This window comes from Rhinolophus ferrumequinum, chromosome 15 (assembly GCF_004115265.2).
Source record: "Rhinolophus ferrumequinum isolate MPI-CBG mRhiFer1 chromosome 15, mRhiFer1_v1.p, whole genome shotgun sequence".
In the NCBI taxonomy this organism is placed as follows: Eukaryota; Metazoa; Chordata; class Mammalia; order Chiroptera; family Rhinolophidae; genus Rhinolophus; species Rhinolophus ferrumequinum.
Window position 1 is genome coordinate 36,116,555 of NC_046298.1, and position 20,960 is coordinate 36,137,514.

The following is a 20,960-nucleotide window of genomic DNA, read 5'->3' on the forward strand; positions in this document are numbered from 1 at the left end:
TTGCTGCCTTCGGATGCTTATCACGCGCTCAGAAACTCCCTAATGCGCTTGCGTGTCGGAGGCCTGCGCCCTCTCCACGGAATCACCTATAGAAGCTCACGTGTACAGCGCTGCCTATCAAAAAAGACTACAAACTCCAGAGATACTTGCGGCATCTCGCGCAAACGTCTGCAGTTGAAAGTGCCAAAGGCGTCCAAGCGGGAGGAAGTAGACTTCACTGGTGAGTTGGGGGTCGTTTCGCGCACCCCAATAAATATAAAGAGGGTCTCCATCTATTCAGTTTGCTAGTGGGGGTAGGGGTGCCCTTCTTCCAGCAAACCCACCCTACAATTGATCTGTTTTGTGGTAAAAAGGGGCGTGGTTTTTCGCGATCTTTGCATCTCACAGTGTCAAGGCTTGTTTCTTCCCTCGCAGACCCTTGAGACGACCTGGCCCCAGCGCAGCTATGAACTTGGAGCGGGTGTCCAACGAGGAGAAGTTGAATCTGTGCCGGAAGTACTACCTGGGTAAGGGCCAGTCTCCTAGGGTCCCAGGAGAAGATAAGGAACGGGACTAGAACGCCTGAGGGAAGAGGGTCTGGGAGCCTGGATTCTTGGATCTAAGGGATGAAGCGGCTGGAGACGCGAATTCCTGTGTCTGAGGGAAGGGCCTGGGTCCTGAGGAAGGAAGAGGCTGGGCTTCAACTTCTTGGTCCCAAGAGGAGAGTTGGGGGCTGGATTCCTGGATCCTCAGAAAGAAATGGTTGAGGAATCAGATTCCTGGATCCCAGGGAGGAGCCAGGATTCCTGAGTCCCTAATAGCAAGAGATCTCAATTTAAACTTGGGTGTGGGAGAGGACCTTCCAAATAAGTCCTCTAGGTGAGTGTTGGGTGGATACCCATTGTCTTATGTCCCAGTTTGTTTTTTTCTCTTTAGGTGGGTTTGCTTTCCTGCCTTTTCTCTGGTTGGTCAACATCTTCTGGTTCTTCCGAGAGGCCTTCCTTGTCCCGGCATACACAGAGCAGAGCCAGATCAAAGGCTGTAAGTCCAGGACACAGTTGAAAGAAGGCCATGGCAGGGAGGGGGGCGAGGAGCAGGGAGCTTTGGTGGGAGAGTATGATGGAAGTTCCAGAATTCTGGGGCTCTGTCTGTGGGAGGGAGCTGGTCTGTGGTGGGTGACCAGAGGGCAGGTGGAAGCCAACCTTACCTACTCCTGCTCCCTCTTACAGATGTCTGGCGCTCAGCTGTGGGCTTCCTCTTCTGGGTGATTGTACTCACCACCTGGATCACCATTTTCCAGATCTACCGGCCCCGTTGGGGTGCCCTTGGGGACTATCTCTCCTTCACCATACCCCTGGGTACTCCCTGACAACTTCTGCACAGGCCTGGGATCTGCTCATTCTCCCAGGATGGGGTCCTCTACTCTGAGCCTACTCTTAAGCCCCTAAGACTTGTTTCCATGTATGTTCTCTGCTGACATTCCCCAATAAATAACCCTAATTGTCTATGTTGACTTCCTGGGATCTTTTGGATGTTGAAACATAAAGTGATTATTAATATTCAGAAGCAATTATTGAATGCTTACTTTGTGCCCGGCTTAGTGCGTCACTCATTATGTGCATTTTTTTCACTGAATACTACTCATAACCCTTTGAAATAGGAAATTTCCTGCTCTAGAAACCTATTTTACAGATGCAGAACCAAGAAAGGAATAATGCTTCTATTCCTAGGGGCTGTTATCTTGTACTGGTAGTATGTGAATTTGAAAACATTATTTTCCCACTCGATCTCGGTATTCTCATCTGTAGTGTTGATCACAATGCTACTTCCTAGAATTGACCTGGGTCAAGGCATATGTGGTAAATTGAAGTTTCCCATTTTCTGAAGCTGTCTGCTTTATCAGAGAAGGCTTCCTTGACCGTCCCTACCTTGGTACTCAGTATGTCCCTTTCAGGCTGTATTCTTGCCCCTACTACATCTCATTAAATTGTTTTACTTGTTTATTGCCTAGCTCCCATCTTCTAAAATAAAAACTCTATTAGGGCAAAGATTTCTGTCTGTTTCGTTCCCTGAGTGTCCCCCATGCCTAGAAGAGTGACTCCCACACTAAAAAATATCTGCTAAGTGAATGAGGTGCCTGAAAAGAGATTAACAGGTAACTGGCACCTAGCGAGTGTTCAGTAAAAGGGAACGCAGCCTAACTTAAGACTTGTCTTCCTATTAGGGACAAGAGAGACTCCCACGGTTAAGTAAATCCTGATAATACTTATACTGGTGTTACGCAAAGCTTCTAACACAAGTTCCAAAAAGCCTCACGATTCCCTGATCCTACGTCTCCCACCGTGCCTCGCGCGGCGCAGGCGCCGTTACTCTGGCGGAGTCTCCGGAGCTAGAACTACACCTCCCAGAAAGCACCCCGGGATGTCGTTGGTTTGTTTCCGAAAACGCGTCCTCAGAAAGGTGGGACTTAGAGCTGGGAGCTGACGGCGGCAGCTGTCAATTGGTTAGGGTGCGAGATCGACGGTTGCACTGACGAATAGGAACAAGGGAATGTCGAAGGACCCGCCCACAGAAGAACTAGAGGTGGCGGCAGCGGTCTTGGCCGGACGCTGCTCAGGGTGGAGTAGTGTCCGCACAGGAATCAAATCTTTGACCTACCCCCGTCTGCCTCCGGCCTTGACTTATGATCCTAGGTTCTTTTGGGCTCCTCTGACCCAGCTAGCCAGACCCCAGATCCAAACCATGTTCCCGGTGAAGGTGAAAGTGGAGAAATCAGGTGAGGATCCCGAGGTCGGGGGCGTGTAGGGGAGCACGGGACGGATCAGGTATGGGAGTCCCGATAGACAGGATTATCGTGATAAGAGGGACTACGCGATTTCTCCCTGCAGCCCTTCTGACTATCGCTATGTCAGCCATCGAGCGATTTCTGCCACCTGCATAACCTCCATAGGTCTGTGCTCAAGATAGTTTTAAGATTGAATGGTGGTGGCTCAAGCAGTGTGGTGCGGTAAGACATGGGAGTCCCGAACCGTGTGACTAAAAGGACTCGGCTCTGCGTCAGATTCTGCATTTCCAGCAGTGGTCATGAGTCAAGCATTGTGCTGAATGCCTGATGTACAGGGAAACTTTTAATCCTCATAGTCACTGTATTTCAATAATCCTAGGAAGTAGGCAGTGTGGTGGATGGGGAAACGGAAGCTGAGAGAGGAAGTTATCTTGGGCTGGAGCCGGAGCTGATGGGAACCCAGGACTGGAATGTTAAGGGCGGTGGAAGAGGCACAGAATCCAGACCAAAAAATAGTAGTAAAATGGTGTAGGATGTTAAGATGGTGTAAGTGGCAGTAAAAGGAAAAAGGAGAAGGCAAGGAGATCAAGACTGAGGCAAAGTGAGGGAGAGAGCCATGAGGCTATGGGAGGGAACAGCGAATCAGACAAAAGAAATAGCTTTGAAAAGGCCCTGAGATGGAAGCCTTGTCTGGTCTGGTTAAGGACCAGCAGGGAGGCCAGTTTGGCTGGAACAGACTGAGTGAGGTAGAGAGTGTGAGGAGATAGGGTCAAAGAGGAGAGGGGAGAGGGACAGATTTTGTGGGCCCAGGATAGGACTTTGGGTTTTGCTCTGAGGGAAATAGGGGAGGGTTTTGAACTGACTGAGTTAATAAAGATGCCCCTGAAATGCCAAAAAAATCGTGAGTGGAAAAGTGAAGGGGCCCTGACCACAAATGATGGTAGTGGGTGAGGGGAAGGGGTAGGTAGGGTCATGGAGGCCTGTGAACACCATGCTGAAGATCTCAGACTCTGTCCTGGGACACTGCAGGCTTGGAGGATTGTAAGGGGAGGATCGGGGTCAAGTTTGGTTTTAGGAAGATTTTCCTGGTCACCTTGTGGAGAGTGGATCAGAAGGGGAGACTGAGGATGGGAGCCCAGGGGAAGGAAGGAAAAGGACCAGGGTGGGTGGTGTAGGGTTGGGATAGGTGGAAGAGAAACTCAGGAGGCCAAGCGGACAGGTCATGGGGTTGGTGGGCTGGGGTGGGGGAAGGAGAGAGGTGTTCATATTGAGGCCCAGGGAGGGACTGGGGACAGTGGGGCTACCCTTGATATGGGGGCCCTGGAAAGAGGATAAGTTTAGAGAGACACTGAGGCCAGTGTGGGACCCAGTAGTTGGAAGGAGCCTGGGCAGTGTCCAGGGGGAGGTGTCTAGGAGTGCATGGCATCCCAAGATTTGAGGTTCAGGAGAGAAATGGGTGCTACAGAAAGAGATATGGGCATGAACCATTCCTTGACTCCTGCCTAAGCCTTTTTGCTAGAATCTCAGCTGCTCCCAACCCCCCACCTTCACATTGTCTCTCCTCTGATTGATATTGGGAATCCCTGCTCCCTGTGTTTCCTGGTCTTCTCAGGAAGTCCCAGGGCTTGCCAGAGCCATGTCCCCAAGTATCCTTCCAGGCTCTGAGCACTGGGCCAGAGTGCCTACTAGTTGGAAGAAAAGAGCAAACACCTCAAAGGGTGAGAGGTGAATATTTATAACATCATTACCTCTTTTAAGTTCTGTGATGAAGGGAAGCAAACACACAGGCTGATGGGGTCAGGCAGGGCTTGTGGCATTCAGGAAGGTGGGTCCAGATCTCATTTCCTGGGGGAAAAAAGCCAAAGTGTGTATTTTGGGTGAAATCTCCCAATTATTAAATGTCAGCTCACTCAGATTTAATTCAGATTTAAAATAACACCACTGCCTCAGCCAAACGAAGCACAACTGGGGACTGGATTTTGCACCCAGTTTGAGCCCCTGCCTTATAACTTCAGCTGTGGAGTCAGAGGCCTGGGTGCAAATCCTCAGCCCAGCAAATTTCCTAGCTGTGTGACTTTGGGCAAGTACCTAACATCTCTGTGCCTCAGTTTCATCATCAGTACAATGAGGGTAAAATTCATACCTACCTGCCAGGGTTATTGTGAGAATTCAGTGATTTAATATGTGTGGTGTGCTTGGAACAAGGCTTGGCACATAACAAGCATTCCGTATATGCTACTTATTATGGCATTCTGCTAAGAGATTTGTATACAACATAGGTTTTACATAAACCTTACAACAGTCCTAGCAGACAGATATCATTTGAAGACCCATTTTCAAAATGAGGATACAGGCTCAGTGAGGTAAGATGACTTGACTTAGGTCACACATGCGCATGTGGGACAGCCCTGGAACCCAAGCTCTTGCTCATCACTTCAGTAGTCTCTGACCCCTGCACCTTCAGCACGCCTGGGCCTGGCTCTAGGAGTGTCTGCGCATACCGTTCCCCAGCCCAGTTGGCTGCCCACCTGCCTTGGGTCTGGGAATTGACTCCTGCCTGGTACCTTCTTCCCCAGAGTTGGAGATGGCCAAGGCCCGGAACCAACTGGATGCCGTTCTGCAGTGTCTGCTGGAGAAGAGTCACATGGACAGGTTGGGACCTGGGCCAGCATACGGTCATAGGGGGTTGGGGGCCCTGGCAGGTTGGACCCTCTGGTCCTGGGTGGATCTGCGTGGGACCCCAGAACCTTGCTTAGGGAGGAAGGGGCCCAATGGAGAGGCCACTCAGTGCCTTCCCGCTTCGGGTCCTCAGAACCCTGAGCCCACATTTCTTTTCTGCCACCAGGGAGCGTCTGGATGAGGAAGCTGGGAAGACCCCCTCAGACACCCACAAGTAAGTGTTGTGGATGGGTCTGTATCTGAGGGTTTGTGGTGGATGAATTCTTCCCTCATCCAAGCCCTGACCACTCGGCGCCGTGCTTCCTCCACCACACTCCTAACTAGTCTATGTGTAGAAAGACCCTGGGGCAGCAGAAGCTTAGGTCCCCTCATAGTTGGTACCTAGCAGCCCAAGGGTGTGGGTGGGACACAAGGCCGAAGGGGTTCGTGGGGTCCATGTGATCATCTCAAGCTGGATCTCAGTATCTCTAGGGTGCCCTTTGGGGGGTTCTGAGCAGGCATTTGTTCAAGGGTCAGCCTGCTGACACCTTGTCTCTCCCCACAGGGATTGCTCCATTGTGTCCACCGGCAAACGGTAAGGTGGCAGGGGCCCCAGCCAGGTGACAAGAGGTCCCCAGACTCCGCCCTGGTCCTGAGGTTCTCCCAACCCACACAGGCCATCCGCCCGCTTCCCCCACCAGAGGAGGAAGAAGAGGAGGGAGATGGATGATGGGCTGGCAGAGGGAGGGCCACAGCGAACCAGTGAGTAGGTGGTGGCCCTAGAGGGCGGTCAACGATAGCGGGTTATGTGAGCAGGTTCACATACCTCCCACTCCCACCACCCTAGACGCGTATGTGATCAAGCTGTTTGACCGGAGTGTGGACTTGGCTCAGTTCAGTGAGAACACACCGCTGTATCCAATCTGCCGTGCCTGGATGCGCAACAGCCCCTCAGTGCGTGAGCGTGAACGCTCGCCGAGCTCACCGCTGCCCCCACTGCCTGAGGATGAGGAGGTAGGATGGGTGGTAGGCCCCTGCCCATCAGCCAACGAGGGCAGTGGGTAGACGGTCACAAGATAGCTTCCCCCCAAGCTAGTGGGATAGACAGGCATAGGTTTCTATGTCTCTTAAATGACTCCTGGGTCCGGTAAAGCTCACAGATAGGAACCCTTAGGCTGGAGGTATAGATGGAGCTCCCTAGAATAGACAGACATGACTACCTGGTCTAGGAGAGGGAAGGGACAGCATTCCCCTGGGCAGATATATGTGACCTCCAAGATTAGGGATCCTCAAGAGCTGGGGGGCTGAGCAGGGGTCCTTAGTGTAAACAGGTGTAGCCACCTGGTCTAAGGGAGCAAATAGGGACCCCCTGGGCTGGGCAGGTGTACATGGGGGTCTCTGGGCTGGGCACGGGTGGATGGGGTCCCTGGGTTGAATAGGAAAACAGGGATCCCTGGGGCAGATAGACCTGACCCCCAAATTGGGTAAGGTCCCTACCCTTCAGAGATGACTCCTAAGTACGTATCCCTGGTGAGACCCTCATGTCAGTGGGAAAGGCAGGAGGGGTGAAATGTGTACCCCTGGCCCTCTTTTCTGACTCTCTTGGGTCTGGTGTGGGGCTCTTGTGTCCCTAGGGTTCAGAGGTCACCAACAGCAAGAGTCATGATATATATAAGCTGCCTCCACCCACAGCCCCTGGGCCACCTGGAGATGCTTGCAGATCCCGAATCCCATCCCCACTACAGCCTGAGACCCAGGGTACCCCTGATGATGAGGTGGGTCTGCAAGGCTGGCCTCGGGCTATGGGACATATGTTGTGCTGTTTGGGCATGGCCACCCAGCCTGACCTGTCTGCCCACACAGCCCTCCGAGCCTGAGCCCTCACCCTCCACACTCATCTACCGCAACATGCAGCGCTGGAAACGCATCCGCCAGAGGTGAGCATCCCCAACCTGCTTGGCCCACTATGGCCTTGCCCCAGCTGCTGAGTCCTCCCTCTGCTTCACTACCCCCCACTGCAGGTGGAAGGAGGCATCTCACCGGAACCAGCTTCGTTACTCAGAAAGCATGAAGATCCTACGGGAGATGTATGAGCGACAGTGATGTTCCTATCCTCCTCCCACACCCCAATAAACATTCCCCTCCTCACACTGGCCTCTCATTGCTCCAGCCCATTCCTCCCGGCCCAGACATAAAGCAGTCAGCACAGCTCTAGCACATTTATTGGGGGAGTGGGCCAAGGTAGGAGTGAGGGGATGGGGCAGCAGGGAATTCAAGGAGGGAGAAAGATCGTGGGGAATCAAAGAAAGTGGCTACTTGGCTGGTTCTTGGGTAATGAGAGGGGTCTGGAAGGTGGACTGCCTGTAGTTAGAGACGTGAAGGTCAAGACAGTGACTGGGGTTGGTTCTGGGTAGAGTTGCTAATGGGAGCTAGGTTATTGTACAGAATCTGGTGAGATGGGCAGGGTGTCTGCATTTGGAGGTTGAGGGTCCTAATTGGCCTAGAATAGGTGTCCATGGGTGGGGGTCAGAAAAGGAATTCTAGAGTCTGAAGATGGGTTGGGGGACAGGGTGGCAGGGAGTGGAGTGTCTGGTTGGAATGAGGTGGAGGACCAGGCCTGGATGGTCTGGGATGGGAGGTCTGTGCAGTCTGGGACATTTGAGGGGTACAGGGGATTATGCTTGACTGTCCTAGGGTGGGGACAGGGCTGTCTACACCATAATATGGTGTCAGAGTAGAGATGTGTTTGTAGAGGAGTCAGAAGGAAATAGGAGGGAGTTTTAAGTGGGCTTACATGCCAAGAAAGTGGGTTCAGTGGGGATGCGAGACTAGGCTGAGGGATTGTGTTTGTAAGGTCTAGAAACTAGGGAGGTGTGGGGGTGTTGAAAGCTGAGGGAGTATGAGAGCAGGAGAGTCAGTGGAAAGGTCTAGGTTATCTGGGCTGAGTCTAGGTTCGAAGGGTAATGGCAGGATCCCAGATTGGGTGAGCAGATGTTCTTGGCACGCTCATGACATCTGGCTGGGCAGAGTCAGATCAGCTTTAAAAGAGGGGTCTGAGGTGACTCCCGGGGTTCAGGCCAGCCCAGAACTCTACTTGGCAGTAGCTGCTGATGGCGGCAGTGGAGCCTGGGCTGGCGCAGGTGCAGCCTGGATGGATAGGACGCCCTCAGGGGACAGCGCAGACGTCACTGAGGCAGGGTCCACACCAGGCGGCAAGCGGTAGCGGCGGTGGAACTCGCGTGCGACGAATCCGTGCTCATCCTGGAAGGCGAGAGGCTTGAGCGACCGGCCCTTGCCTCTCACTGCCCCCACCATCGGCGGATCCCACCCCTGGTTCTGGCCCTCCCCCAGCGGCCTCACCGGGCGCTCCTCGTGGCGTGCGTGCACCTCCACGTGTTCGCCAACAACCTTGACAGCGATTTCCTCTGGCGAGAAGTGCTTCACATCCAGCATCACCGAGAACTGCCCTGGGTCTGTCGGCACCTGCGTAGACCCTGATTGTCATGGGCTGGTCGAGGCTCCCGGGACCGGGACCCAGCCAGGCCCCTCCCCCGTCGGTTCCGGTGCCGCAGCAGACCCTGGCTTCCGAAACTGGGGAGATCCCTTTCCTACTCGTAGCCACCGAGGACCTCTTCATCAGGAATCACTGGTCTCATCTGTCCTCCTGTAATTACTGGGATTCCCCCTCACACAGTGATGAGGCCTCCTTCCCCTGCCGGGTAAGGTACCTTCGCCCTCACAGGGTGAGACCCTCCCCCTCTCCAGTGTCGACGACCCCATTGCGTGTCCTCCTGGGGCCCATACTGCCACCCCCCACCTCCAGAAATCGCCAAGATGTCTCTTACTGGTCTCCAGAGTCCTCGTTCTAACCTCCCACTCAAGTCACGGGACCGCCTGCGTCCTCAGCAGTTACTAGTACTCCTCCCCAACTTTTCAGACGGCCAGACCCCCTCCCCCCTTTCTCAAGTCACAGGACCCTTCCTCCCCTCTGCCTCTCCAGGATACATAGGGTCACCCCATGCAGTTTCCACACTCTCTTCCCCAAGAATAACAAAACATCCCCTCCCCGCAGGAGTCACTGAGAGCCCCCACGCCCTTCACTATAGCTGGACTCCCCTTTTTCCTAGATTCCTTGGGTCACTAGCCTCATCAGAATCATGAAGACACCCCTCAGAGTGACCGCCCCCACCCTATCAGTCCCCTCGGAGCTGAGACCCTCCTCCGATCAACGGGGATCCGCGACCCCCTTCAATAATCCGGCCTCTGAGATTCCCTACTCGGGGAACTCCGGAAGCCCCTCTGAGTGACCGGACTCTCCACCCTGCTCAAAGTCAAGGGACATTCCCTCACCCTCCCTCAGAGTTACCAGGACCCTGAGCCTTGGAAGTGGTCGGGTTACCGCCCCTCCCCAGGCCTGGCACCTGGGCGGCAGGCAGCGCCACGCTGGGTGCGCGCAGATAGTAGGGCGCCAGCGCGGCGGGGCAGAGCGAAGCGAGTTCGGCCTCCAGCAGCCCCTCGCCGAAGCGCTGGTCGAAGAGGCGCCCGGGCGCCGAAAGCCCAGGCAACGGGGCCGAGGCGCGGCGCAGCCAAGACGGCTGCACAGGCACAGGGATCTCCATTCTGTTCCTCCACCACCCTAGGCTCCGCAGTGCCCCAGAGTGCGCCGCTGCTGCTTTATAGTACGCCCTGTGTCCGCCCCTAGGCGGGCCGCCCGGGGACACTGGGACCGCGGCCAGACCCGGCCACTAATAGAGCCTTATTTAGAAAGTCAAACAATGACTTGGCCATTTAGTAAGTGCCTGCTGGATGCCAGAGAGGTATCAAGATCCCCCAATTTCTCGAAGGGGAAACTAAGGCTGAGAAGGCGGAGCCTTGCCGGAGTCGGGAGCACAGCGTGGCGTTTGGGACCCAGGGCCTGAGAAGCCCTCCTCAGAGCTCCCAGTCCCTTTACTCCACCCCCGCCCCGCAGGCAGCTCTGGGGATGACGCAGATGGCGGTCTTAAGAACAGAATTCTGGGTACAGAGAATGCGGTAGACGGGCCAGGCTGTCAGGAGGAGACAGAACAGACTCTACTCCCATCTCAGCCCAGCCCCCAGCAAGCCGGACCTAATTCTGTGCCTCTGACTCAGTCTCGGATGTGCAGGGTAGCGGGGTCTGCCAGGTGAGCAGCAGCCAGGGGGCGTGGGCAAGAACAGTCCAGGCTGGCCCCCGGGGGGCCGCGCGCCTGGCCCGAAATAGCTCGTTTTGATCCCTCTACCTCGGCCAGGAGCCCAGGCCTGGCACTCAGTGCAACCAGCTGCTCCTGCAGCAAGACGGAAGTGGTTAGGTGACCGGGTGGGACCGGCCTCAGGTCCGACTGATGCAGGGAGGTCCGTTAGAGAGGGGACAGCCTCCCTGATAGCCCCTACAAAGGGAAAAACAGTAGTTAGAATGGAGTCTGGAAGAGATTTCTGCAGCAAGAGGGGGCGTGGTTGGAAGACGACTGCAGGAAAGAGTGTGCTTTAGAACCCCCTCCTAACCTCGAGCCCAGTCTTACAGCCTTTCCATTGGTCCAGAGGCTTGCCAATTACTGCTGCACGCTAGGGCTGTCCAATCAAACACGTTCTCTCAGTCAGGCCGACATTGCAGCCAGTTGTGAGACTCTCCTCTTTAGCCACTTTCCAATTACTTTTATTTTCCTCTCTATCATTGGTCGCCTTTGAGGTCGCTCTCTTCCCGCGCGGGCACTCCCAGAGAGGGACGGAGCTGATAGGGCATTGCTAAGCGACAAAGATGTGTGCTGAGTCAGTCCGGTGAAGTAGCTGAGCAGGCAGAAGCGCCGAAGTAGCTGCGGGATGAACCGCAGGTGAGGCCGATCCGTTTCCCGGGGACCACAGGAGGCCTGCGAAGACCAAGGGTGAGAGCAACACAGCCTAGAGTCCGGAGTCTCGTTTTCAGCCGCATGGAACTACATCTCCCAAGATGCTCCACAGCCTTTGGCAGCTCCAGCCTTGGACTTCACCTTCCCGGGGGGCCCATGCGTCTTACGTTCCGCTCTCTTAGAGGCCCCAGGGGCTTTTTTTCTTTTAAGGGTGTCCAGAGTCATCTTCGAAATTAAGTTTCTTAATTTTGAAATTGTCCCCAGACCTCCATGTGTTTTGTTTTTGACGTTTCTTGCTTAGGCGGAACCCAGAGACTGATGGGGGCTGTAGTCCATGTACCCTTTTCTCCTTAGACAATGTCCCAAGAATTTATGGGTAATGTACCGTGATAGGGTTTAGCAGTGGTTCTTAACCCGAGCTTCACTTCAAAATCACCTGGGTCGCTGCGAAAAAGATACAGATGCCTAACCCCCCTTCCAGATAATTCTGATTCTTTTGGTCTGGGGTGAGGACCATGCATCTGTATTTTAAGCAATTCCCATGTTTTTCTCTTTTGAGAATGCTCCAAGGGCTGGTGGGAATGTGCCTCCAGTATCAATAAATTGAATGTGCAGTGATGCTTCATGAGAATTATAGTCCATCTCTTCCAGGAATCCATGTGGAATTGTAGTCTAGTTCTGCCCTCCTCTTTCTACCCTCCTACCCTGACGCTATCCCCTCCCCTCCCCCCTAGCCCCCCAACCAGGGCTGCAGTGACCATGCTCTGCCTACCAACCCCACTCTCCCCTTGCAGTCTGCCAAGATAGGCCCTTTGGGGATGCTCCCCTGGGTCGAAGCTACTACTGGCCATCTGAAGCCAGACCTGGCATGCCAAGGTGAGGACACTCCACAGAGAGTGCTGTGTGCCTGCCCAGTAGCAAGAGAGTGAGGACTGGAGGGAAGGAAGACATACGATAAGAGATGGGGGTGAGAGAGTAAGAGACAGTCCCTCCTCCCCTCCCTATGGCCTTATCTAGTCCTTTACCACCTGGATCCCCTACCACAGCCTCATTTACTCTGAGTTACCATTGTGAGATGTACTTCCTCCCCTCTGGACCGAGACTTCATGTATGTCTGTTTCCCTACAGGGATGACTCCAGGCCTTACTCTCTACCTCCCCGATCTTAGACTCTGAGCCCATCCAGGTCCCAGGGATTCAGGATCCCAGAAGCTCCCATGGCTCTGACCACAGGTCTCAACTCCCCTGAGCTGTTAGAGGAGTCCTGGCCATCCAGCTCAGGGACCCCTTCCCCACCCAGGACCACTGAGGAACAGACGGTTGCTTCCACACCATTCACTCTGATTGATAATAGTGACTCTGTGGTAGCCAAGTAAGTACCAGCAACCCTGGAGGGAAAGAAATGTTGTGGGGGCAAAGGCGGGGGAGGGAGGCATTCCATAATAATCATCACAGCCAGAGCTGTTTATGCAGCTGTTTTAAGACCATCCTTCATATGTGTTAAGAGTTCTGGAGCTAGGCTGCCTGGGTTCAAATCCCAGCTCTGTCATTTAATTTCTGTATGATCTTGGCCTCAGTTCCTTCATCTGTAAATTGGAGATATTAACAACACATATCCCCTAGGGCTGTTTTAAGCTTTCAATGAGTTAGTTACTTACTATCTGTGAGGCATCTATAACAATGCCTAGTGAGCACTTGGATTTGTAGGACAGGAGTTCAGCTGCTGTAACAAAGAGTCCCAAATTAATTGTGGCTTAAACAAGATAGTATGTATTTCTCCCTTACCTAATAGTCCAGGCAGAAGTAACGAGGGCTGATATGGCAGCCCCCAGTTGAGATGTCAGAGACAGTTTCCTTCTATCTTGTTGTCCTCCCAACCCCTAGGCTGTTGCCCTTTCCTTCATGGACCAGAATGTCTCCCAACCACATCCACTTTCCAGAATCACATTCCTTCATACCCTGTTAGTCAAGAACCTAGTTACATGGCCATAAAGCTGCAAGGGCACCTGGTAAATGTATCTATAGAAGAGTGGCTACATGCCCAGTACTAGTCTTACATAATATTGCATTACTATGTAAGAAAAGAGAATGGATATTGAGGGACAACTGCCAGGCGCTGCGATGGTGCTCAAAAAACATTGGCTATTGTGAATATTATTGTTATAATTTGATTCTCCTCACACCACCCACCTCCCATTCTCTTATGCCCACAGGTACATCAACCGATTCCGCCAGGCTCAGCCCACAAGCCGAGAGGAACGCCAGCCTGCAGGCCCAACCCCAGCTGACTTTTGGTGGCTGCGGCCTGAATCTCTAGACCCTAGCAGTCAATTTGCAGCAGGTACCTGCTTTAGTCCCATCCACTCCTGGCGTAAAACATTTCCTGATCAATGTCCTCAGCAGCCACGCCTCCTGGCCCTCCTAAATCAATTGGGGCTTCTCAGCAGGAGCCAGTGACCGAGAAGAAAGACCCAACGCAGCAATCTCGACTCTTGCCAAGGTGGCCAGTGCATCGCAGGCTAAGGCTATGGCCCCCCTTCAAGAAATAAAGCAGGTGACATCCCCATCCACTCCTTCCTCTTGGTACATTGGTACATGAACTGACAGTACCAGCCGGGATAGAATTAGAGTCAATCCCCAATTCAAGGAAGCTTAAACAAAACAAGGAGGATTTGTTTGCTAATGCAGTAAAAAAAAATCCAAAAGTAGATGCTTTCAGGCATGGTTGAATCGGTGTTTGAACACTATTAGGAGGAACTTGACTCTTGGCTCTCTGTACCTGTTTGCTGGGCTCAGTCTCAGGCATGCTTTCCCTTCAAAGTAACTAAGATGGCCCTGGTAGCTCAAGGTTTCTAATTTATTTAGTTAATGCACATGAAAGAGGAGGCTTTTCCAACAGCTCCATCCAGAGCCCCAGGGCTTACTCTCATTCGCTCACAATAACTCTGATCCAGAGGACTGAATGTTATGATTAGTCAGCCCTGGTCAGGAAAGTAGGGTCAACCCTTCTCCCACAACAATGACTGCACTGAGGGGTGGTGGATCCACAGAGGAAACTGAGTCATTCTTCCCTTAGGAGGAGGAGCATCTTCTAAGCCAGAAGTGAGGGTACCAGGTGGAGTGCAGATTTGCACTCCAGGTCCTCTATCTAGAGCCCTTTTCCCAGCAGCCTTTGGGATGAGAGCTGACCTCTGACCCTCTCACCTCATAGAACCTCAACACATGGAACTCATCCCTGCTGGACCTGGAGACACTGAGCCTGCAAAGCAGAGCTGCCAGCCTACTGAAACGCAGGTGCCTCTCCCACCCCCATCATCTTCCCCACTCTTACAGCGCCAGGCGCAGCCCTGGAGACTCCTGTTGCCTCACTTCTGCCTTCTCCCTACAGCAAGGCCTCCATCTCCTCCTCCTCCCGCAGTCCCAGCGATGCCAGCAGCTCCTCATTCCGTGTCAGCTCTGATGGCCCCTCTCCCTTCTCCATGACCTTCACCCCTGAATCCTGTGAGGGTTCTAACCCCAAGGCACATGGTAAGTTCTGGGAGGCAAGAATTGAGAGCAGTCTGGGTGGGAATCCCAGCTATGTGACCTTGGGCCTCTCTGGACCCTCCTTGTTTCCCCAACTTTAAAGCAGGCATAATAATCGTAGTCCTCTGCTGTGGGTGTTGTGCGGATTAAAGGAGTTGGTGAATACATGGAGTACTAAGCACAGCTCTGTTAACAGTGGCTACCATTCGTATGACAGGTTTTCTCTATCCTGTCTGCCACTCTGAACACAAAGCTCTAAAATCAGAAAGCTTTTTGCAAATTTGGTACCACACCTGGTTTGACAGCAAAATCCAAACTCAACAACAAGGATATTTATAATTATATTTATAATGTATCTATCTATCTATTCTATCTGTCTATCTAGCTTGATCTCATGTAGGGCGACCATTCATACTTTTTGCTATGGATATATTACATTGAACCATATGAAATTTTTGCCTTTGTAAGTAAAAAATGATTGAATGTTGGCAATTGCGTATTGTTCAACCAAATACGAATGTGTTTGAGTCTGGTGTACTGCCCCAAACCCCTGTTTACACTGTATATACCATGCAACTTTGCTAAAATAAGCAAACTGTTGAACATTCAAATTTCTGCCCCCAGGATTTTCAGAGATGAGATTAAGGACCCGTATTACTATTACTGCCATCATTGTTGTTACTTTGACTCTATGCCCACCCAGGTCCTGGGATGCAATGGTGCACAGGACAGGTGCTCTGTATGTCTCGGCTCCCGTAAGTGGGGACAGTCAAGCACAAGTAAATAGAGCTGTTCGTGCATGTTGTGTGATCCTGCTCAAGCACTTGTCTGTCTGATTCTTCCCTCTAAGTTTCACCTTTTATTCACCTCTCGTTCCTGAGCCTCAGTTTTCTCATCTGTAAAATGGGGATAAAACTAGTATCTACTTCATGAGTTGTTTTGTACACTAAATTTATCCATTCATTCATCGAACAAACATTGAGTCCTACTGTGTATGAGGCTCTATGAGCAGGATTAGGGATTCCACCGTGAACCAATGACACATAGTCATACCTTCAGGGCCCTCAAAGCATAGTGAGTGTGGAGCAGAGAACTACATAACCCCACAAACAAATGTGAAAGTAAGCAGAAAGGAGGGCCATGCAGGAGAGGACAGTGTGCTAGGAAGTCAGAGAAGGCCTTCCCTGAAGAAGTGCTATCTCAGTGGAGACCGGAATGATGAAGGTGGGGACAGAGCCCTCTAGCATGTACAAAGGATCTGAGGTGGGAGGGAGCATGGTGCAGACAGTGGACTAGAAAAGGCAAGAGCTAGGGGTGCGAGTAGTGTGGGATAAGGTGGGAGAAATTGGCAGGAGTCAGATTACACTGGGCCATGTAGGCATGGTGAGGCATTTGGTCATTATCTTAGTACTGGGGAGCCATGGGAGGGTTCTGAGCAGGGAGGGGACACCATCTTCCTTGAGTGTTAACAGACTCCCTCTGGCAGCTATCAACTCCCAGTGAGAAACACTGGAAGTTTGGCTTGGGCCAGAGCCTGAGGAGCGGAGTAGAGGGAAGTGGCGAGGTTTAGAAGTAGAATCACAGGATTGTCCCACACATCTTTTTGGGGGACATAGAGGGGAGAGGTCTAAGATGATGCCCTCCCTTCTCTGTCCAGCATCAGATGGTAGGGTTTCTGAGAGACAACGGTAGCCCTACTGATCGTGACTGATTAAATACTGCTCTGGCTGATGGGAAAGATGTCCTTTTGCCCCGCTGGACTGGGGACAGCCCGTGGCCCTCCCTTAGTCACTGCTGTATTGAGCCAGAGCAGTGCCTGGCTCAATAGTAAGAGCTCAATAAATATTTGTTAATGAGGGAAGAATTGAATGATGACAGGTTGAGAAGCCCATGAGTCCTCTCTCTCCTCTGACTCTGCCCCTTCCCACTTCCCACTCCAGAGAGGAGTTGGGACATTATCTGGAGAGCCTGTCTGAATAGGCTTCTGGTACAATCGAAGGGTGTGTGCACAGGCTGTCACTGGGTTGCTCATCACCGGTGCTTCTATCTTACCTCTCTTCCCTCTACTTACCCCGAAGCAACTCCAGCACCAGCCCCCATCCCAGCTCCAACTCCAGTCTCCTCCCTGGCACCCCTGCGGCCAGAGGATGACATTCTGTACCAGTGGCGGCAGCGGCGGAAGTTTGAACAGGCTCAAGGTCAGGGTGACAGAACTTGGATGCTGCCGGGAACCCCTGCCCTCACCACTCAGGTGAGCCGGGGGAGGGAGAAGCCTGAGGGGGCTGAGAAGGTATCCTAAGGGAAGTTGGAGGAAGGGGGAGGGGTAGGCCGCTGGGACTGAAGACACTCTTCCCTTTCTCTCCCTCTCAGGTCCCTGTCCCCATCTGTCTGCCAACCTCTCCTGCCCCTGCAGAGACCCTTGGTTCCCTGGGAACACAGCCTAACTGTGTTCCACTTTGGGGCAGTGTGGCCCAGCCTGTTCCCCCGGAAGCCACCCATGTGGAGAGGCCTCCTATTCCCCCAGGGTTCTCTCCACACATCTTTTGGGGCTCCAGCCCCCATGGGTTTTTCTGGGCCCCGCAGTTGGGTCCCTGGGTATCTCTTGGGGCCGTTCCCCACGTGCCCCCGACCTCTACTGTGCACCCTACCGCCCCCCAGGGCCTGCCCACACCTACACCAAGCAATCCCACTCAGGCTGAGAGGCAGAGCCCTAAGCTTCGGAAGGGTAGAGCCCGGTGCCAGGAGCCTGCTGGGCGAGCAGTTGAAGAGGGGCCTGGCCCGCAGCTCCGAGGCGCCCTGGGCCAGGTAGTGACGGCTCGCCTATTCCCGGATTGCCTGGAGGACATGCCTCCTCTCCTCGAGGGCCGGCCTCCACTGCAGCCTGAATCTTCAGAAGTCAAGGCCACACACCCCCAAACCAATATTACTCCCGCTCTCTCAGAGGTCAGGCCCGCTCTCTCTAATTCAGAGTTTCCGCAGGCGGAGACCCGGCTGGGTGGGTCTAAGGCCAAGTATCGGAATGCCAAGGCCACGCCTCCCGCAGCGAGGCCAGTGCTTTGCAAGGACAAAGACAATCCCTCAGCGGTAGTCAAGCACCCTCAACCCAAGGTCCCACCCCCTCCAGTTGAGGAGGTGTCCAGAAGCGTCAAGGCCCCGCCCCCTGCATTCAAGGCAGAGTCTCTAGAGGCTGTGGTCACGCCCCCGCCCCCTGCTGACCACCACCCCGCGGAGGACCTGCTTTCCCAGGCCGCTCGACTTCTGCAGGCTGCTGAAGGTGAGCTGATACGCGTGGCTGCCCTGATCTGGATGGCGGTCAGACACCCCACGAGTCAGGCCCCCTGGAGCTCGCTCTTTTTCCTCCAGACTCCGATGGCAGCGAGTTCCAGGAGGACCCTGTACTGCAGTTGTTAAGGGCTCAGAGGGTGGAGCTGCGGCGGCAGAAAAGGTGACTATCTCCATGATTTATTACAACGGGCTCCTGAATCGTCTGAGATCCCCATTGGGTGCCCACCTCTCTTGACCCCCTTTCCCAGAACCGTCCACAACCCCAGATCCCGACCCTGAGCACATACCTCAGCTTCTACCTGGCTTTTTTCCAGGAAAGTGGAAGCCCAATTATCCCTCCTGCTGGACCATACTGAAGACCCAGGGTCTTGGTCTCCTCCAGCCTGGTTGCCCCCCAGGTCTCCAAGAATGCGGCTGAGGAGGGAAGGAGCCTCACTTGAGGCCAGACGACTTTGAATTTTACAAATTCTGTTTTTCCCAATGAAATATTGTTTTCAGGTTACTGGTTTTCTCTGAGAAAGGAGTTGTTCTGGAAAGGCCAAGAGTCATGCTAATTTAGGGAAATAGCTGCTCCCTTCCCCCACCCTACTTCCTGACTGTTGACGTAAAATCTCCTCTGGTTTCATCTTCTTGAAGGGCAATGCAGGAGAGGGGTTCCAGGTAAGACTTCAGGCAAAACGGGGCCTCACCTTAACTCAGGAATAGATCCTCCTATCTCAGAGAGTCAGAAGGGACTGCCCTCTGGGCATGTAGCTAATGGGGTCATCAGAGTGTTGGACAATGGTTAGTCCTCAATCCACATCCTGCTTTGGTACATTGATCCCTCCCTCTTTGAAGCATTTCCTTACCCTACTTCCGGCACCCCACCCTCCTCTTCATCAGCCTGTCACTTTGGTGTGTCCTAGGGTTGTGGCCTTGACTTCTCTATCTATACTCATTCCTAGGAGCTGTTGTCTAGTTTCATGGCTCTAAATCCCATCTCTGTTCTGTTAGTTCCCAAATTTCTATCTTCAGCCTAGACCTGGCCACTGAACCTCACGCTCTTATGTCCTGCTACCTGCTCACCACCCCCACTTAAAGGTCTAAGAGATGTCTCAAGCTGCACAGGTCTTAACCTGAGCTCCCAGTCTTCCCCCTAAACCTCCACCTCCCAAGCTTTCCTCAGCTTAATCCTTCTACCTGCTCAGTTCAAAAGCCTCATAGTTGTTCTTGACTCCTCTCTTTTCCTCACCCCCACAGTCAGTTGACCAGCAAGTCCTATCATCTCTACCTTTAAAATCTATCCAGAATTTAATGCCTTCTTCCCCTTCCACTGCCCTCACCCTAGTCTAGGTTGTCATCACCTGTCTGGACTATTAACCTATTGTTTTGTCTGCAAGTTCTTTGAAACATTTCCCATCAAAAAGTAGAATCTATGTTTCTTCTCCTTGAAGCTGGGTAGAACTTTGTGACTGCCTCCACAAAGAGAATTGTAGAGGAAGTGATACTGCTTCAAATTTCTAAACTGATTAGAAAAGATGATACAGTTTCCACCTCTTTCTCCCTCTCCCTCTCTCTCTCCTTCTCTCCCTTTCTCCCTTTTTCTCTTTCTCTCTGGCTTTGGAGCCTTGGGCTGCCATATAAAAAGTTCAGTTGCCATGCTGGGTAGGGATTTGGGTTATACAAGTGTGTGCACTTGTCAAAATTCAGTGAAATCTGTGAATTTCATTGTACATAAAGCTTATCTCAAAAGAAAAATGTTGAATTCTAGTTAAAAATATGCATTCAAGAGTATTTAGGGGACAGTATACCAGTGCCTGTAATTTACTTTGAAATGTATCCAAAAGTTAGGTTAATGGATGAATAGAGTAGTAGGTGAATATGAGATAAAGCAAATATAGTAAAATGTTAATGGTAAGATCTAAGTGGTGGATATATGGGTGTTCACTGTAAATTGTTCAACTTTGCTGTGTGTTAGAAACTTTTCATAATAAAATGTTGAAGAACATATAATCAGGATTATTTTGATGTCTGTATTTATAAAAACAGGAGGATGGAATAGATTTCTGTAAAAAGTAGCTTCTGTATGTCACAGACATGGTAAATATTTGTTTTCAGCCTTTTTGAACAAACCACTTAAATGAAACAAACAAGAAGGAAATAGCTGTTTAGTTATAAAGAGAAATAAAAGATGCTTATAGTACAAGAACCTGACCTAATTTAGGGGTGAGTAGGGCCTAAAAGGATTCCTGAGGAAGTTACATTTAAACTGAGACAGGTAAATGGGGTGGCCAGTTAGTTCAGTTGGTTAGAGTGCGGTGCTGATAAACTGAGACAGATAGGAATTAACTAGTTGACAAAGGGCCATCCCAATTACTATTGCTGGATTATAAGCCACCCCCAAAACGCAGTGGCATAAAACAATAATTTTATTATACTTATGGAGTGTGTGTCAAAAATTTGGACAGGACACAGTTGGGGACAATTTGTCTCTGATTCATGGTGTCAAGGGATTCAACTGGGAAGACTCAAAGGTGACTCGGCAGCTGGACATGGACTCTCTCAGGCTTCTTCGCACACAAGTCTGGCATCCGGGCTCAGATGACAAGCTGGAACTAAGGACTGCAGTGCCTACACATGATTTTCATGTGGCTTGGGCTTTCTCACAGCATGACTACCTCAGCATAGTTGCATTTCTTACATGATGCCTCAACAACTCTTAGAGCTAGTCATTCTGGTGGGCAAGAAGGAAGCTGCATTGCCTTTTATTACCTAGCCTTGGAAATCATATGGTATCCATTCCACTATTATCTGTTGGTTGATGTTGTCACAGTCCTGCCCAGATTCAAAGGAGAGGGGACATCGACTCCACCTTTTCATGAGAGGAGT

The 20,960-nt window shown here is 52.1% G+C and overlaps 4 protein-coding genes across 11 annotated transcripts; 3 read left to right on the forward strand and 1 right to left on the reverse strand.

Annotated features, from left to right (window-relative positions):
- Positions 1–77: 77 nt before the first annotated feature.
- Positions 78–1,486, forward strand: PSENEN (presenilin enhancer, gamma-secretase subunit). 2 transcript variants are annotated; one of them, XM_033128561.1, is made up of 4 exons: positions 78–220; positions 395–506; positions 916–1,020; positions 1,209–1,486. In XM_033128561.1, the coding sequence occupies exons 2-4, from the start codon at positions 446–448 to the stop codon at positions 1,346–1,348; spliced, it is 306 nt and encodes a 101-aa protein (XP_032984452.1). In that variant the 5' UTR covers positions 78–220; positions 395–445; the 3' UTR covers positions 1,349–1,486. The 2 variants fall into 2 exon arrangements, with proteins under 2 accessions (XP_032984452.1, XP_032984451.1); XM_033128560.1 differs by having other exon boundaries at positions 84–220; positions 415–506.
- A 1,071-nt stretch (positions 1,487–2,557) lies between these two features.
- LIN37 (lin-37 DREAM MuvB core complex component) lies at positions 2,558–7,576 on the forward strand. 3 transcript variants are annotated; one of them, XM_033128546.1, is made up of 9 exons: positions 2,558–2,755; positions 5,341–5,416; positions 5,610–5,657; positions 5,988–6,017; positions 6,099–6,184; positions 6,270–6,436; positions 7,115–7,197; positions 7,286–7,359; positions 7,444–7,576. In XM_033128546.1, the coding sequence occupies exons 1-9, from the start codon at positions 2,722–2,724 to the stop codon at positions 7,491–7,493; spliced, it is 648 nt and encodes a 215-aa protein (XP_032984437.1). In that variant the 5' UTR covers positions 2,558–2,721; the 3' UTR covers positions 7,494–7,576. The 3 variants fall into 3 exon arrangements, with proteins under 3 accessions (XP_032984437.1, XP_032984436.1, XP_032984435.1); XM_033128545.1 differs by having other exon boundaries at positions 7,057–7,197; positions 7,444–7,569; XM_033128544.1 differs by having other exon boundaries at positions 7,115–7,359.
- Positions 7,577–7,626: 50 nt separating this feature from the next.
- Positions 7,627–10,262, reverse strand: HSPB6 (heat shock protein family B (small) member 6). The gene is made up of 3 exons (XM_033128552.1): positions 9,844–10,262; positions 8,783–8,905; positions 7,627–8,683 (listed from the first exon to the last, which is right to left on the reverse strand). Exons 1-3 carry the CDS (start codon positions 10,039–10,041, stop codon positions 8,513–8,515), a joined length of 492 nt encoding a protein of 163 aa, XP_032984443.1. The 5' UTR covers positions 10,042–10,262; the 3' UTR covers positions 7,627–8,512.
- A 702-nt stretch (positions 10,263–10,964) lies between these two features.
- On the forward strand, positions 10,965–20,084 carry PROSER3 (proline and serine rich 3). Of its 5 annotated transcripts, none has more exons than XM_033128419.1 (11): positions 10,965–11,319; positions 12,078–12,250; positions 12,452–12,654; positions 13,496–13,623; positions 13,727–13,836; positions 14,494–14,576; positions 14,701–14,810; positions 16,886–17,058; positions 17,178–18,081; positions 18,171–18,252; positions 18,407–20,084. In XM_033128419.1, exons 2-11 carry the CDS (start codon positions 12,245–12,247, stop codon positions 18,546–18,548), a joined length of 1,941 nt encoding a protein of 646 aa, XP_032984310.1. In that variant the 5' UTR covers positions 10,965–11,319; positions 12,078–12,244; the 3' UTR covers positions 18,549–20,084. The 5 variants fall into 5 exon arrangements, with proteins under 5 accessions (XP_032984310.1, XP_032984309.1, XP_032984308.1 ...); XM_033128418.1 differs by having other exon boundaries at positions 10,966–11,319; positions 13,730–13,836; positions 14,671–14,810; XM_033128417.1 differs by having other exon boundaries at positions 10,967–11,319; positions 14,671–14,810.
- The last annotated feature ends 876 nt before the right edge of the window (positions 20,085–20,960 follow it).